Below are 14328 nucleotides of genomic sequence, written 5' to 3'. Positions count from 1 at the left end.
CCTAGATCTATCTACCTCAATATACCTATAGTTCCTCATAACAGTTGATGTTTACTTTAGCTAGTAAAATCTTGAACTGTATTTTAAAAATTGTGGATGCATTAATTTTGGCCTAGTGGTAGCTAAGGCCTTGTGCAGGATGAGCAACTGCTAAGGCTCCCATAATATAAGGCGCAATTATATTAGTTATCCGGTTAAAGTAAAAAAAAATAAACACATCTAGTTACATATTGTTCATTTCAAATTTATCAAGTGTAATGTTGGATGATAAATTTCATCAGGCTTAATACAAGCTGCCGACATAAGAGAATTTGACCATATACAAGTTTGATAGGGTTCTATCCTAAAAACCAATTGGCAATAGGTGAAATATCCCATCAATCTACGTGTTAGTATTCTCTCTCTTTATTCAATGTAGGACAATTATTTTTCTAAATTACGTGGGTTATATTCTTAATATTGGATGGAGATTCAAGTAAGATAATTTCTATCTGATTTAATGTTTCCTCTCATTCTATCTGATGTTCTGTCTCGTCTCTTCCTGTTCTCCAAAAAAAAAAGCAATTAATGACTCTTACACTCTTCCTATTAACCAAATAATTTTTAATCCTTATAATTTAATTTAACACAAGGCCCTAATTATACAAGACGGCCCTGTTCCGGCCTTTGAAAACTATCCAGCGCCGATGTCATCAAGAAAGAGTACAAACCCAATATTAATTCGTAAATTGACAATAAAGGCCTAAGACAGAAAAGAAACCACTTCAGTGGCCCATAAAATATCATTATGCAGAAAAGAATAAGAAACAGCACTCAGATCACCTGATCAATTAAGCCAACTACAAAGTCTTCTAAAAGCAACAAAAAGCCAACTATAAACTAACTCAAAGTACAATTACATTATCTTCTTTCTCCAGAGAAGGCATATATGATAATGTATCTTTGGCCACAACGCAAAGCAGCCGCACATTTGATGTTAGGATTGTAAATCTACCGGTAAACACCCCCTCCCCCTTCCAGCAAGATAAAAAAAAATGTGCAAAAATCCAGGAAATCTTGAGATTGAAATATCCAAAGAAGCCTCAAGATACAGTTATTAACTCACATCTTGGGTGGGAGCAACGGAATGGACTGGTGAAAGAATGTCAATTTACAGTCTTTGGTTGTATACAAGAAGCTTCACATTCCAAATTCACAGAGTACAATGCTTCATCCTCATTCCAATTCCTCAACACATTCAATGCATCTCCTACTGAATTGCCTCAATAGGTTCTGATGCACATGGAGGAATTTCCTGCAAACAAAGACATAACAACACCAAGTTTATGACTTGCTTACACAGTTTATAAATAAACAGGAAACATAGAGCTGCTCCAGACTCCAGTTAAGAGACCATATAAGATTCCGACCAAGCAAAAAGAAAACGAGTGTAAATGTAAACTTACAAGTTTGAATAATACAATAAATCTTCACTTTCTGGGAAGATGAGGTTTTACTGATTCTACTACCACCTGTTTGATAACAGAAACAGGAAGTCAAGATCAAATTATAATGGTTTCTTTATAGCAAATGATTGAGCCATGCTGGGGTTACAATTATTAAGTGAAAGCCTAGATTTTGCCAGAAGATTTACTTGCTCCCATCCGGAAGAGACAGAGCGAGCGAAAAGTAGACTACATTCAGCTCTCCCAAAGGGGAACTCTATTCTAAGGCCTCTTCCCTGGTTACTTGAGAGCAAGCGCACTTACCCTCCCATCATAGGACAACGACGCAAAAACCCAAGGCTCCCTAGAACTCCAAGCAAGGCCTGAAATACGATTTCAGGTTAATATAAGTTACTTTTAGAAAAGAATAGAAAGAACTACAAAGCTGATATCTCATAATTACCATAAACACTGTCTTCATAATCACTGTAAGAGTACAGTAAAGGGTCTACACGCTTGGTTGGGGACTCCAACAAACTGCAAGAAAAATCAAATATATGTAAACTAAAACTACACAAGTAAAAATAAAAAGAGCACCACAAAATGATTAACATACCTTTCAGGTGTGACTTCCTCGCTGCTTTGAGAAGGAGCTAGCCACAGGTTCACAGATGAGTCCGTTCCGGCACTCTGCATAAGTAGTAGCTATCTCAGCATTCTTAAAAGTCGCAACCTTGTATTTCTACTCCACCAATGAAAATGATAGTAAAGTTTTTAATAAGAGAGTCTTCGGGGGGGGTGATTCAATCACAAATAAGAATTCCAAGCTCATTCTTCAGATATAAAGCCTTCACTGTGCAAGAATGGAGAACTGATTCATTGTCATAATGCTTTGAGCTCAAACTTTTGCCCATGATATGTGAGCCTACTTACTACAGGTATGAATTATGCAAGAATGAGTAAAGCCATGGCATTACAGGAATAAAGTCTACGGCATTTAAGTAACATTTTATAATTCATATAGAAAGGAAAGAGAGAGAACCAAGATTAGATCGTCGTACTCTGGATTAGACCTGACTGTCCATGTCCTGTAAGCAATAGCACATGAATGTGTGTTAAGAGGTGCACTTGCCGGATACCTTTTAAAAGCTGCCGTTCATGCAGTCAAAACAGAGAAAAAAAGAGGAGCCAATGCCATGAAAACCATTCCAGGACCAACAGGAAAATGACAGCAATGATCCAGTATTACAAAATTTGCTGTTCATAAAGCCTGAAAATTCTAGACCATGAGATCTTCAGCCAAAATATGCAAGCCAAGCATATTAAACAACCAATGCCTTGGGAACCACGTGTCCATATAGTCGGTGAACCTACTTGTACGTATTCATAGGCAACCTGATGTGATAGTCTGGAGGAAGTTAAAGCCTGGACTTCCTAGAAGGGATAAGTCAAAACACCTCTAGGAAGTTACAGCAGTTCTAGCGACAACAGATTTTCGATAATAGTGGAAACACTTAAGTTTTTCTCATCAGATCCAGACAAGTCAAACGTCAAATAGAGTTGATTTCTAATTTGAACGGAAGCTCTTTCCATTGTACTTGATATGCCTAAATTCCAGATATGCAATAGTAACCATCCACGAATAGTAACTCGAAGAAGAATACCAGCAAGCATTTCTGAGCATCTTTTCCCCTTCTTTAAAAGGTCTTATTAACTAGACAATTACATATTATGCAGTACCATATTTAACGGCAAGGGATAATAGCAGCAGGCTATCTAACATATAGGGCCCAGCTATAGTAGTCTTATCAGTGATTTGATCAGCAAATCTGAAAAAAATTTAAGTGCAGGAAACTCATAACTTATTAGCGAATTATTCAAGAATTCATCTCATATTCTATGATCAAAGCAATCATTGCTGATAATTGCAAGCAACGCCTAATTTACGCAAGACATCCATGTTATGAACTAGCGTGGGGGAGCGGCCATTGTAGGGAAGTGCATTTTGTACTAGCTTGAGGAGGAATTCCAAGAGCGTTACTTAGAGATGAGAGGGAAAGAGAGAATCACAACTCTATATATAGTGGGGAATAAGGAGTGAGAAGATCATAAAAGAAAATTTGAGAGTTCCTTTAGTTGTTAGCTTGGGAGAGTGTCAAGTCACTCAAATACTCGGCAATATATCTTTCACTTGAGTTGTATTTCCAGATTATCAATCAAAAATCCGTTTACTTTCTTAATTATCCTCTTTAATCTGCCTCAGATATGGCAGTTCATAGTAATTCATGATTTATGTACACAGCTTATGTATGAAAATGGTAGACAACTGATTCCTCAATTTAACAACAAAAAATATTTATTAGTGAAAGAAAAATGAGGGCTTCACCCATACAGGCCCCACTCTAGTTTATTTTATTATACAATCACATGGTAAACGTGAAGTGCATAGCTATTTGAAATACATACTGAAGAAAAGAAAGCCTGCATTATTGTAGTGCACTTTACCAGTGTGCATGGCCAGGAAGCTCAGTAATGGGAGCCTTTAACATCCTAAGATCCCAAATACGTATTCCAGACTCATCCTCCGCAGTGACCTACATTGATCATTTACAAAATCATTATGTCTCATAGACTTGCTATAGACATAAGCACCAAAATCAACAAGGTATCTTGTTTGGCATCTAAATTAGTTAAGCAACTTTCAGCCACCAGCACTGATACGTCAATAGCATTGGCATTTGGCATTGGTTGCAAAATGGTGTCTGAAGGTTCTAAATTTAAACTATCTGTCAGGGCTCCATTATCACCACGTACACTTCTCAATGTACTATCAGCTTCAAACAGTATCAAATCAAGTGTTACTCTCTAATTTCATATATATTATAGAAAGGCCATTCTTCAGCCATTGGCTCTTATAGTCTTATGCCCAACTGGCACGAGTGGCCAGCAATCACCTATCAACCACCAGATATCAATATTTCTAAAGTCTAAACCTGTATTTCTAAAATATACTCCCTTCGCCCCTTAATTATCTTTATTTTGTGCTAAGTCCACATTATAGGTTGGGACAAAAGGTGGTTATATATCTGAATAGCAAAAATTTAAAAGTGGATAGAGAAGAAAATATAGTAAGCAAGTGTGCGTATTTAGACAGAAAAAGATTGATGTGATAGAGAAATAGTAGTAGGAGAAAAATTGGACCCACATCACATGGTGGCAATTTTTACAAAGACAAGAAAACTTTGAGACATCCCAAAAAGGTAATTTGTTAGGATTGAGGCAGCATTCCATATTTTATGAGGGACACTAGCCCTCCTTCACACCTTAAAATAATATTTGTGGAAAAAACTGGACAGAAACTACTATAAGCACCAAAATATAAGCATTTGCAATACATAATACAGCTATGAGGTTCATCTGCAAGCAAAGCTAAACAAGTGACTTACCAGAATATTGCTTTTTTTGGCATCAAAATCTACATTGCGGGTGTGCACTTGTTCAATTGAGTTGGTCATTCTGCAGTAATTAGAAAATTTTAGACCAGCACGGAAACAAAATTGTTACATGAGACCAAATGTCCAGATAGACAATATATTCATATAGCAGAAGCTGTCAATGTTCAAACATGAACAGAATAAACAAATTTTTTTATTTAAAAGCAAGCCCTTGCAAGGCATAGTAACAATGAAACATGTCATATAGTGAAGACACGGACAATTTTCCTTAATCTGAGAGAAACAAATTAATTTAGGAACATATCAAAAATTAACAGTAAAATGAACAGAGCATACTTCATTGTTCGTAGGTCCCAGAGCTGGATTGCTGATTCACTAGTCAATGCAACAGCATTCACATCATGAGGGTCCCATGCTCCACCAGATAGGGAATGAAGCATGCCAGCTGATTCCTGTGATTGTACCTGGAAAATGCAGGAATGGCTGAATAAAAGAAATTTATTCAAAACCAGGTTCATGAGATAAAGCAAATCAGAAAGATGACTCAAAATTGATAAACACCATTAGCAGCGAAATGGACCTTGCAAAAATTTCAGACCAACCTGCACCATCATTTGTAGGTTAACAAGGAGGTGAAATTGAAGCAAAAAACAAAAACCGGTGATGCAAAGATAAAAGTATGGGAGACTTTCAGCAGTTCAACCTTTACCCAGCTCCTATATCCATAGGTACAAGTCAAACACACAAGCAGTTTCTATCCCCTAATGCATAGTTTCCTACAACAAGAACTCGACAATTACAATACACAGTATGGATCCAACGTGGGCAAGATCTGTGGTGGTCTAGGTGTAAGTAGCCCTTAAGTCTAACTCGCACATATGGAGATAATCTTTCCAAGGACCATAAAAACATATAAAGAACAGTGAAGATGATAAGTGGATAACCAAACTACTTCTATAGGGAAGAAGGGCCAATAAGAATATAGAATACTACTATACAAATTACAGAAACCAATATCAGTACAATGATACCAGATAGTATCTTCAACATAGAGAGGAAAAAACTGTAATAGTAGCAGTTAGACTTTGTATTGATGTTTAAATCAAAGTTAGGCTCTAAAGCTAAGCCAGCTACTATTTTACATCTGTACAGGGAATCAGAGGGATTTTTATCTGATCACACAGAGATAAAGTAAGGACTAAAAGGAGGATAAGGCTGAACTGTGATGATGAATATGATCACAGCAATTAGTTACAACATTTAACTGGGGATATACAAGTTAATCAGATGCCAGTATGAATCTATGATAGCCAAAGTTGCTGACCAGAGCAATACTAATAGATGAACTCTCGGAGTTGCATGAACACATATGGAGCACCTTTTGACCAGCAGCTGCTCCATTACCATACAGTTGTGATACCATCACCAAGTGAATTAGTATGCACCATCTCAAGCTTTATAAAGAAAAATCTTCCACTAGATTGCTAACTCATTTGAGGTCCTTATTTATCACTTGCCTAGTACATGGCCTTATCACAAATAGATCAATAGCAGTTTTCTAAATTCACCAATTTCTTCTATTCTGTTCAAACTTTGATTACATTTGGTATTCATCATGGTTGATGCTTTATCATCTGAACGAATGATGTCAAAATAAAAGCATAAATTCAGAAGTCCAGAAAATTTTGTTAACCAGCTTGTTTGATTGAAATCTTCTCATTTTCTCGTAGCCAACAGGCATTCTAAAAGTCCCAAGACCTCAAATCCATTTTTTTGAGCAGAAGTGTGAATCACATTACATAATTGATTGCTGGCTGTGATAATGAAAGATGACATAAGAGACAGACATGGGGGGGGGGGGTATTATAATATTATCTGACATGTATCAACAGATTAAAATGAGTATGCAGCAAGCACAAATGCACAAGTCAAAGGCACATAGATCATCAGAATGCTGCAGAAGCAGGAGTACTGAAACTTCACCTTATGGAGTAATTCAACAAATTCAAGGGATGACCTCAAACAGACAAATTATGATTGTTGTTTAAGAAACTGAAATTTCAACATAAAAGAGATTCAACAATTAGTCGTGTCATTTATCCAGGCACTGCATTTATGAGATTGGGATCCAGTGAAACTGCCATGGCTATTCTTTTAAAATCCAGATGCCACGCACTTAAAGTAGGGTGTACCATAATTATTTCAGGGGGATCCATGGTTTATGCTTTTGCAAAAACTTAAATCAAAAATCCATGCTTTTAAAATTCTTTTCATTGTGTACCAGCTCGATTTCTACTTAATTTCAATTTAAAGACCAAGAGAAGAACATAATTCGTGCTTCATGGCAAGGAAAACTAAAACCACGCAATAAAACAAAAGAAGCATATCATCTTCTACTTTCAGTCAGCTCCATCAAATGCATCATCAATGGCCTTGAATTTCTTGGATCAAATACTCTTAACATCTCCAATCTAGAGATCCAGGGTTTTTGAATATACCCTACCTCTACATTAGCATTTAATTAATAGTATCCATCTAGGTCACAATTCACAAGTACCTAATACATTCTATCCTGAGTAATTAAAAATTGACCCTAGGGTTGCAGGAATGGTGAAAGCCCAAGTGGCCAAGCAACACAGGCAGTAGTAAGCATTCCAAATAAAACATTATTGCATAGCAACAGGAATAGAAAGATTTGTGAAATTCATTTTCACTGCAAGGTGATCCTAATACCTGTGCAGTTTTCTTTGAAGAATCCAAACTCCACAAAAACAGATTCTGTTCATCAATGCTAATTAATTTGTCATTCCTTCCAGAAGGCCACCACAGAACACTGCAGAATAAACATGAAGTAAGCAAAATATAGCATACAAGAAAACAAAAACCAATGAGTCAAAGATAAGAGCTCATGCAGCGCATTGCACAAATATTCATTTTTTCAGCAAATGGCTTCAGATGGCCACAACCCAGACAGTATAAGTATCTAAAATCACTTCCAAAAAAACATGCAGGAGGTGATTTCAATTAAAAGACAAAATGAAGGGCCTAATGAGAAAGAAAAGGAAACGAAACACAAGTAATAGAAGGTCCTGATCCAAATAGCAGAACAGCACAAGAAACAAGGAGTCCAGTCTCCAAAAGAAATGAGTTAAATGTCAGCATAAATTTGCTGTGCAGGATTGAACTAAAATCTGAACTCTATTTGCTCTGACTTGTATTATTTATTTGTTACTCCTTGGGCCTAACATTCACCTACACTCAATCTCTGGCATTTATAAAGCTTGATAAACCTAAGAACATATCCAAATATCTTATATTAACAAATAATGACATGGCAAGCACTTTCTGTATCAGTAAATGGCATATAGCTCCTAATGTCTAAAATTCTTATTTCAAACTTTTACAGCTTGTTTGGTTCATTTTTAGTAAGGGAAAGGAAGAGAAGAGCAGAAAAGGAAAGGAGGAGAAAGGAAAAAACCTTAACTTCTCATGTTTGGTTTAAAATTTCTCTTTCCTCCCAAATTCCCCCACTTTTGGGAGAAGGAAAGTGAAAATTTATTAAGGAGTCTTTCCTTTCAATTCCTTTCATTTCCTTTCATATAAAATTATTTTTTGAACCAAACATTGGAAACAAACAACTTTACTAACGACTTCCTTTATTTTCCTTCCAATTCCTTTCCACCAAACAAACTGTTATTTTAATATTTGAGATTAAATCTTTCAGTATTGGCACACAACGCCGCTGTTGATGAAACATACAGAATCATGAAGTTACAATCATTTGGGGGTGATGTAAGCAACAATCCTGCAGAACATACGAAAAGGAGATAAATCTCAACACCACGTTTCACATACCATGACTAAAAAACTAATTTGGTGGAGTTAACATGAGGGCTCCCATATGACTACGAAGTAATCAAACAAGAATATTTCATCTAAAACTGTAAAGTTGACAGGTCACCTTTTAATTTTACCACTATGAGCATCTAGGGCAGCAATCTTTTCCAGCTGAGGTGAATTTAACTGGCCATATAATTCAGGTATCTGCCATATGGCTGCTCCATATGATTCACCTTTACAGAATGGAGGAAGAAATAAGCAACAAAATTTTAAATACAAGGAAAAATTAATCAATGGTGGATACACAAAATGGTGGAAAAGATGAGCAACAAATGGCAGTATGACACAAGAAAAGCTTTACAAAAAGGTGAGTACACAATACACAGATAATGGAGTGTGTTTCTATGACTAGATAGTAAATACAATGATCGGACTAACTTGATAAAAGGTCTGAAGCTGTGTAACTGATGATGGGTTCGCATCAAACAAATGCTCCAATTAACAGGTTGTATTTTATCAGATTGCACCTTATTTAAGCATATGTGTTATCTTAGAAGCATCCCACTCCAAATTTGGAGAGCTTGAACTATAAGGACAATTAATTTTTAAGATAATATATAGATAAGATGAAAAAGAAGTTCACAAGTAGCCTCTCCCTCTGCTTTCTTACTTAGCTCTTGTCTCTCTAATATCTAAGTTTTGAACGTGCAACTCAACCACAACTGGAGGCACAATCCTCTATACCTTCAGTGAGGCACAGATCTCAAAATCTCAGTGCACTTAAAGTCTTAACAACCCAATTGACCAAATTCAAGATGGACTAACTCATTGATTTTCGTATAAGCAACCCTACTTTGTCAGAATAATAACAATCCCCTGTTTATTGGTAGAATGTTGCTAAATGAAGTATAGGCATTCCAGCAAGAGCTCTGTGCAACCACCTCAGACCTCATATCCGGGATTTGACGATCTGCGCCACAGTATTTGTTGCACCTACTAAAACTAAGTGTTCTATAGAGACAAACACCATAAAGAAATCCCTCAAAACATATATATTTAACCTAGAAAAAAATTTCCATCAATATTTTTAAGGTACAGCATCCTACAATTTGAAACAGAATCCATTTGCAGCAGATGAAACATAAGACTGTTAAAGCCTGAGAACTTAAATCCAATTTATTTTTAATTGGATTACTGAAAGAAGATTTATTCACCTTACAGATTTTTATACTTAACTACGAAAGGTACGCTTGGAATTGGAGAAATCAATCAAAGAAATAGTATGAGATAAGAAAATATTACCTCCGTTTTTTTTCTTATCTACACACTTTCCTTTTTGGTTTGTTTCTTTATAGTCTACACACTGTTGCTTTTTCTATTCTTGGAAACATATTCTATCTACTTTCTCCTCTATTTTTACACATGTCATCCACATTTTAATATTTTAACTCACTTTTTAATTTCTCTCTCTCACTTTTCAGTTTCTCTCTCCACCATTCTAGTTTCTCTCGAACTTTTGTACTTACTCCTTAGTTCTCCCACAGTAAAGTGAGTAAAACTAAAAAAAGACCCGAGGGAGCAGGTTGACATGGAGATACCATCATAGTTGTCAGTATTTGGTAGTCGAGAAATAGGAAGATGCAAAAATAAAACAACACCGCCAAATGTGGGTTACCCTCACCTTACTCATAGACTACCCCAAATGAAAGATATAGTTCCCCAGTAACTCCCTCTTCTTCAAGCATCATCACCTCCACTTATCAACCCTTTTTTCTTCTAGACCCTGTGATCCAAAGTATAGCCCACTTAAAGGCTCTTTGGCTCTTGAACCACTTGCACTTGTTTTGGAAGCTATTGGATTTTCTCCTTTTGTTCATAAGGCCCAATATGTGACTTGCTTAACTTGGATGGTTAATTGAAGGCCCAAATATGCAGCTACAAGTTGGACGTGTGATTGAAATGGACGTGTGAATCGAAGGTCCAAGTTTTGTTCGAGTTTACTTGCTTTTGTTTTATTTTTGGATTGTCATAAACCTTGAGATTACTCATAAAGTATCTCATGATTAGGTGTGTGATTTATGTGATGACAGGCGTGTGATTAGGGTTGTTTAAGCTCTTATTTTGCTGGATGTAACTCCTTTGTAACAGCACATTCAATGAGCTTGACGAGGGCATGAATCAAGGAGCTTTTCGTGCTCCTTGAAACTGATTTCTTGTGGACAGTTTTTAGGCTTGTGTGTGAGGTGATTTAGCTTCTCCTTGCTGCTCCTAACTCTATATAAGGACAACTTATGCTAATGAGAAGACAGCTTTGGGAGAATTATATAAAAACCCTTGTGTTTTCAAGTTCATGCTTTGAGTTTGTCTCAAGTTTTAAGCTTCCCTTCTTGCTTTGAGTTTGTCTTGAGTGATAAGCTTAGAAGAGATTGAGTGAGTCTAATCTCTAGCCTAAAATCCCAAGTCATTGAGTTTGTCCTTGTGATTTGGTAACTATCACAATTTCGAGTGATTTCAAGAGTTCTTGTGAGTGTTCTATGTTCTTTGAGTTTAAAATCATCATCTATCTCTTTGGAGGGTGGTTTTCGAATCACATCACCCTATTACCCCATAACAACTTCCGCTCGTTCCTAGCATGGCCTAATATGATTAAAAGAGATCTACTAATATATTGATGATGCAATTGACATAGGAGTATGCTATATACAGCAAAAACAAAAAGACTAAATACAACAAAATATATTAAAAGACTAACCTACCCTTTAGGGGGTCATTTATGACAAATGACCCCTTTTAGGAGGGTCATCTATGACAAATGACCCCCCTTTGGGGGAGTCATTTATGACAAATGACCCCCTTATATGGGGGTCATCTATGACAAATGACCCCCCTATAGAGGGGTCGTCATCTATGATAAATACTTCATTCCCGCCATACCCTGTCGCGTCAAACATATAATATAACCTGACAAAAAAACTTTAGCTGCCGGCTATTATGTTAGGGGGATACGATAGGCCTATTTTAGAATTTTTTTTCCAACCCAAACGCATCCAGCTTTATAAATAAATGTGACACGTTGACTTGTGTGCATAAGTACTTATGATAATGTATTTTGCTGCATTGCTGCACCCCTGCGTAGGAGATTTTTTTTGTTTATTAAAAAAAATTAAAAATTAACCATGGTTAAGTTAGAAATAATTTTAGATGATGTATTTAGCCTTTTTTTTGGCTGTATATAGCACTTATGTTGACATATAGCTTCGATCTTATTTTCCATTCCTCTCAATATGTTCACCCCTAACAAATGACTTCTATCTGAACCTAATGGCTCTCCTTTTACCTATCCTCAGCCCGAGGCCTGCTACACTCAAAACTAGCAAAGAAAAGAGTTCCACTCCCATCTTCACATTACGAACTAAACTACACAAACTCCAAAGAGCGAAAATGTATATGCCATTCGACAACCATCAACTATCACATTCCAATAGCATCAACACCATGTGCACGGAGACATCAACTCAGAAATATAATGAACTTAAAAAAATAGGATCAACTAATTACCATTGAAAAAAACCGTCGAAAAGATGCGCTGATCAAAAGGGCAAGAAGCAAGGTCCCAGATCTCATTAGGGTGAGAGAACAACCCTTCACATACAAGGTCAGTTCCATCACTAGAAAGACGAATCAAATGCACCTAATCCAAAATTTTACCATAATTTCAGAATTGTCAGAAGATCACACAAAGTAACTATCAAACTCAAGTTAAAAATTGAAACGCAATCAACTATAATACGATATTAGTGCACATGATTGACCTCATTTTCTTCTTTGAGACAAAGAGTACCAGCAATAAAACTGGTGTGATCTGTGTCCGCCTTAACATCCGCAATGCACCTTGCCTGTATGATCAAATGAATTGAAAAGATTAATCAAATTAGTTAAATAGGAGCAATTAATTGGGGGTTTTATAATAGTTAGGGTTGAGACTCGCCTGGTATTTTAAACCATAACCGATGCCGGTTGATCCACCCTGCATTTCTGGGCTCCAGTCAAACTACAGAATTTGCCAGGAAGATCAAGTCGATTCACTTCTCATGGATTTATGATTTTCATGTGCATCCTGATTCCTGCCGCAAATTTTTGTTTATATACGATGCCGTTTTATTCATTTTGTGCGTGAAGTTTACTACTATCCCCTCAAATTAATTTAAAAAATAAAAAACATGAACTTTGTTCCACATATTCTATGGTTATGTTCAGTTCATCTTATTTTTGTTTATTTCAAATCTAGTCACATCAGATCATGTTTACATTTAGAAGCTCATTATTACTAGGAAAATTTGTCTGAAATAATCCCACCTTTCGCCGATCTTTCAAAAATAGTCTCACCTTTGGATTATGCTGGAATAATACTACCTTTGCTTACTAAATTGAGTTTTTGGTCCCAAGAGCCTGCAACATGACAAACCGGTAAGTTTTCCCTCTTACACCCCGCCCCAGCCACCAGACCACCCACCACCCACCAGGCCCCCACCCCTTCTTTCTCTCCGTCGCTGCTTCTCTCTTTCTCCTTTCTCCTTTCTCTCTCTCCTCTTTGCGGATTTCAAGGTGGTGCGAATGGTGGAGATGATAGTGGTGAGATCGTGCAAATAGGAGGGGTGGGGGCTGCAACGGGGGGAGGGTAGGGGCTACGACGGGGGAGGGTGGGGGTGGGGGCTGCAATAGGGGAAGGGAAGGGGGAGGGAGGGCTGAGAGTGGAGATAGGAGGGGGAGGGGCCAGCGATAGGGGGAAGGGGGCTGCCAAGGGGGAGGGGGCTGCGACAGGAGGAGGGGAGGGGTGGGGCAGCAGGGAATTGGGCTGGGGGTGGGGCTGGGGATGGGGCTGCTGGGGGTGATGGTGGGGGTGGGGTTGGGCAACAGGGAAAGGGTGTTGGTAACCCGTTGTTATCGGGCACTATTTTCTTGGGACCAAAAACTCAATTTAGTAAGCAAAGGTAGGATTATTCCAGAAAAATCCAAAAGTGGGATTATTTTTGAAAGATCGGCCAAAGATGGGATTATTCCAAGCAAATTTTCCTTATTACTATTAATACTATTATTTACTAGTACATTTGTTCAAATGGATTATCATTGTTGTTGTTGTACTTATTAATTATTAATATTGGTAATTATTATTAATCTTGTTGTTGTCATTATAAATGTCATTTTTATCATTATTTTAAGTTATTTTGTTGTTATTAAATAATAAAAAATTAAAAGTCACATGTTAAGAACATAAGATTGGCGCAAAAATAAGAAATATATAAAACATGATAGCTCAAATTAATGACAACAAAACTACTAAGTTAGGATTACATTTCAAAATAAGCTAAGTGCGAGATACAAATTATAAATTTAGATCTGGTATACCTCTTTCTACCGAATTCCAAATCTCTATAGCTATTTGATGTTGCACGCTATCCATTTCTTTCTGGCGCAAGTCATAGTTGTTAGTATATCTTATTTTATTTTGTATGAAAAAAAAGAGTTGAATCTGCCGACTTCTCAAGTGTGAAACATTTTTTTTAAGTGAAAGTGTGAAACATTTTATGAGTGCTTTTATAAATTAATGA

General features: G+C 36.7%; 1 protein-coding gene across 3 annotated transcripts; it reads right to left on the bottom strand.

The window, feature by feature from the left end:
• Positions 1 to 750: 750 nt before the first annotated feature.
• Positions 751 to 12866, bottom strand: LOC104905877 (WD repeat-containing protein DWA2). 3 transcript variants are annotated; one of them, XR_791814.4, is made up of 14 exons: positions 12708 to 12866; positions 12532 to 12615; positions 12278 to 12410; positions 8841 to 8952; positions 7613 to 7712; positions 5216 to 5343; positions 4871 to 4940; positions 3930 to 4018; positions 2467 to 2512; positions 2041 to 2114; positions 1888 to 1961; positions 1634 to 1807; positions 1446 to 1511; positions 751 to 1294 (listed from the first exon to the last, which is right to left on the bottom strand). XR_791814.4 is itself a non-coding variant. In XM_010694520.4 (14 exons), the coding sequence occupies exons 1-13, from the start codon at positions 12750 to 12752 to the stop codon at positions 1470 to 1472; spliced, it is 1056 nt and encodes a 351-aa protein (XP_010692822.1). In that variant the 5' UTR covers positions 12753 to 12866; the 3' UTR covers positions 751 to 1294; positions 1446 to 1469. The 3 variants fall into 3 exon arrangements, 2 of the variants coding, with proteins under 2 accessions (XP_010692822.1, XP_048501920.1); XM_010694520.4 differs by having other exon boundaries at positions 1749 to 1807; XM_048645963.2 differs by having other exon boundaries at positions 751 to 1273; positions 1749 to 1807.
• Between the last annotated feature and the right edge of the window lie 1462 nt (positions 12867 to 14328).

The sequence above is a fragment of the Beta vulgaris genome, chromosome 1 (genome assembly GCF_026745355.1).
Source record: "Beta vulgaris subsp. vulgaris cultivar EL10 chromosome 1, EL10.2, whole genome shotgun sequence".
In the NCBI taxonomy this organism is placed as follows: Eukaryota; Viridiplantae; Streptophyta; class Magnoliopsida; order Caryophyllales; family Amaranthaceae; genus Beta; species Beta vulgaris.
The sequence above is the reverse complement of the archived record's forward strand: the minus strand, read 5'-3'. Positions and strand labels throughout refer to the sequence as shown.

What these genes read in the sequence shown, in the direction of transcription:
- LOC104905877 (XM_010694520.4), bottom strand. Translation starts at nt 12,752, where the DNA reads ATGCAGGGTGGATCAACCGGCATCGGTTATGGTTTAAAATACCAG. An exon ending in GTTATGGTTTAAAATACCAG is followed by an intron (nt 12,616 to 12,707) that starts GCGAGTCTCAAC and finishes TTGATCATACAG; the next exon opens with GCAAGGTGCATTGCGGATGT. An exon ending in CATAGTGGTAAAATTAAAAG is followed by an intron (nt 7,713 to 8,840) that starts GTGACCTGTCAA and finishes TTTATTCTGCAG; the next exon opens with TGTTCTGTGGTGGCCTTCTG.